Here is a 583-nt window from a genome sequence, read left to right on the forward strand (position 1 = left end):
CAGAGTTGCATTCATAGTCTACCCGTTTTCTGTGTGTGCAGTGGAAGCATGAGTATCTCCCATTTTTTGTAATAAAAACCAGTAATCATGTAAACGCTTTAGTAGTGCCAGATTCCAACGCCATCTAAAAGACAAATACTATGGCAGTTGCATGTTAAGTCAACCATCCATTACTCTGGGAAGCTAAAGGTTATACAGCTTTGCTTCACGTACACACGTAATACAACAAAAAAGCCATAGTGTAAAAGAAAGAAATCTTTTAATATTAACATAGCTCTCTTTAGCTTTCGCTCTCGGTTGTTGTCGATTTTGCCCCCGACTTTATCAAAAAAAAAAAGCTTCATTATTGCCGTGAGGACAATGAACTAATATACTCTTATCTACTTTACTTCTTTATCTACCGGTGCTGTCTGCAGTTGTGACCGTTCCTGATGGTACGTAAGCTAAAAAAAAAAGGCCGGCTGTCAACGATGCTGATTGATAGCTAGCTGTGTTGTTCTAACCACTGAATTAACTGCTTTTGTACTTCTAACGTGACTAATTATTGTCTATGATTTAATGCCTCTGTGCTTTAATACATTGC

At 37.7% G+C, this 583-nt stretch overlaps 1 protein-coding gene across 1 annotated transcript in view; it reads left to right on the forward strand.

The window, feature by feature from the left end:
* The window catches only part of LOC119590713 (annulin-like), a gene marked incomplete at its 5' end in the record, with an annotated part of 38,054 nt that overhangs the window by 18,190 nt on the left and 19,281 nt on the right, over positions 1 to 583 (forward strand). Inside the window, 1 exon segment of the mRNA XM_037939400.1 lies at positions 417 to 434. Within this exon segment, the coding sequence (XP_037795328.1) occupies positions 417 to 434 (18 nt within the window).

Source organism: Penaeus monodon, chromosome 27 (genome assembly GCF_015228065.2).
Source record: "Penaeus monodon isolate SGIC_2016 chromosome 27, NSTDA_Pmon_1, whole genome shotgun sequence".
In the NCBI taxonomy this organism is placed as follows: domain Eukaryota; kingdom Metazoa; phylum Arthropoda; class Malacostraca; order Decapoda; family Penaeidae; genus Penaeus; species Penaeus monodon.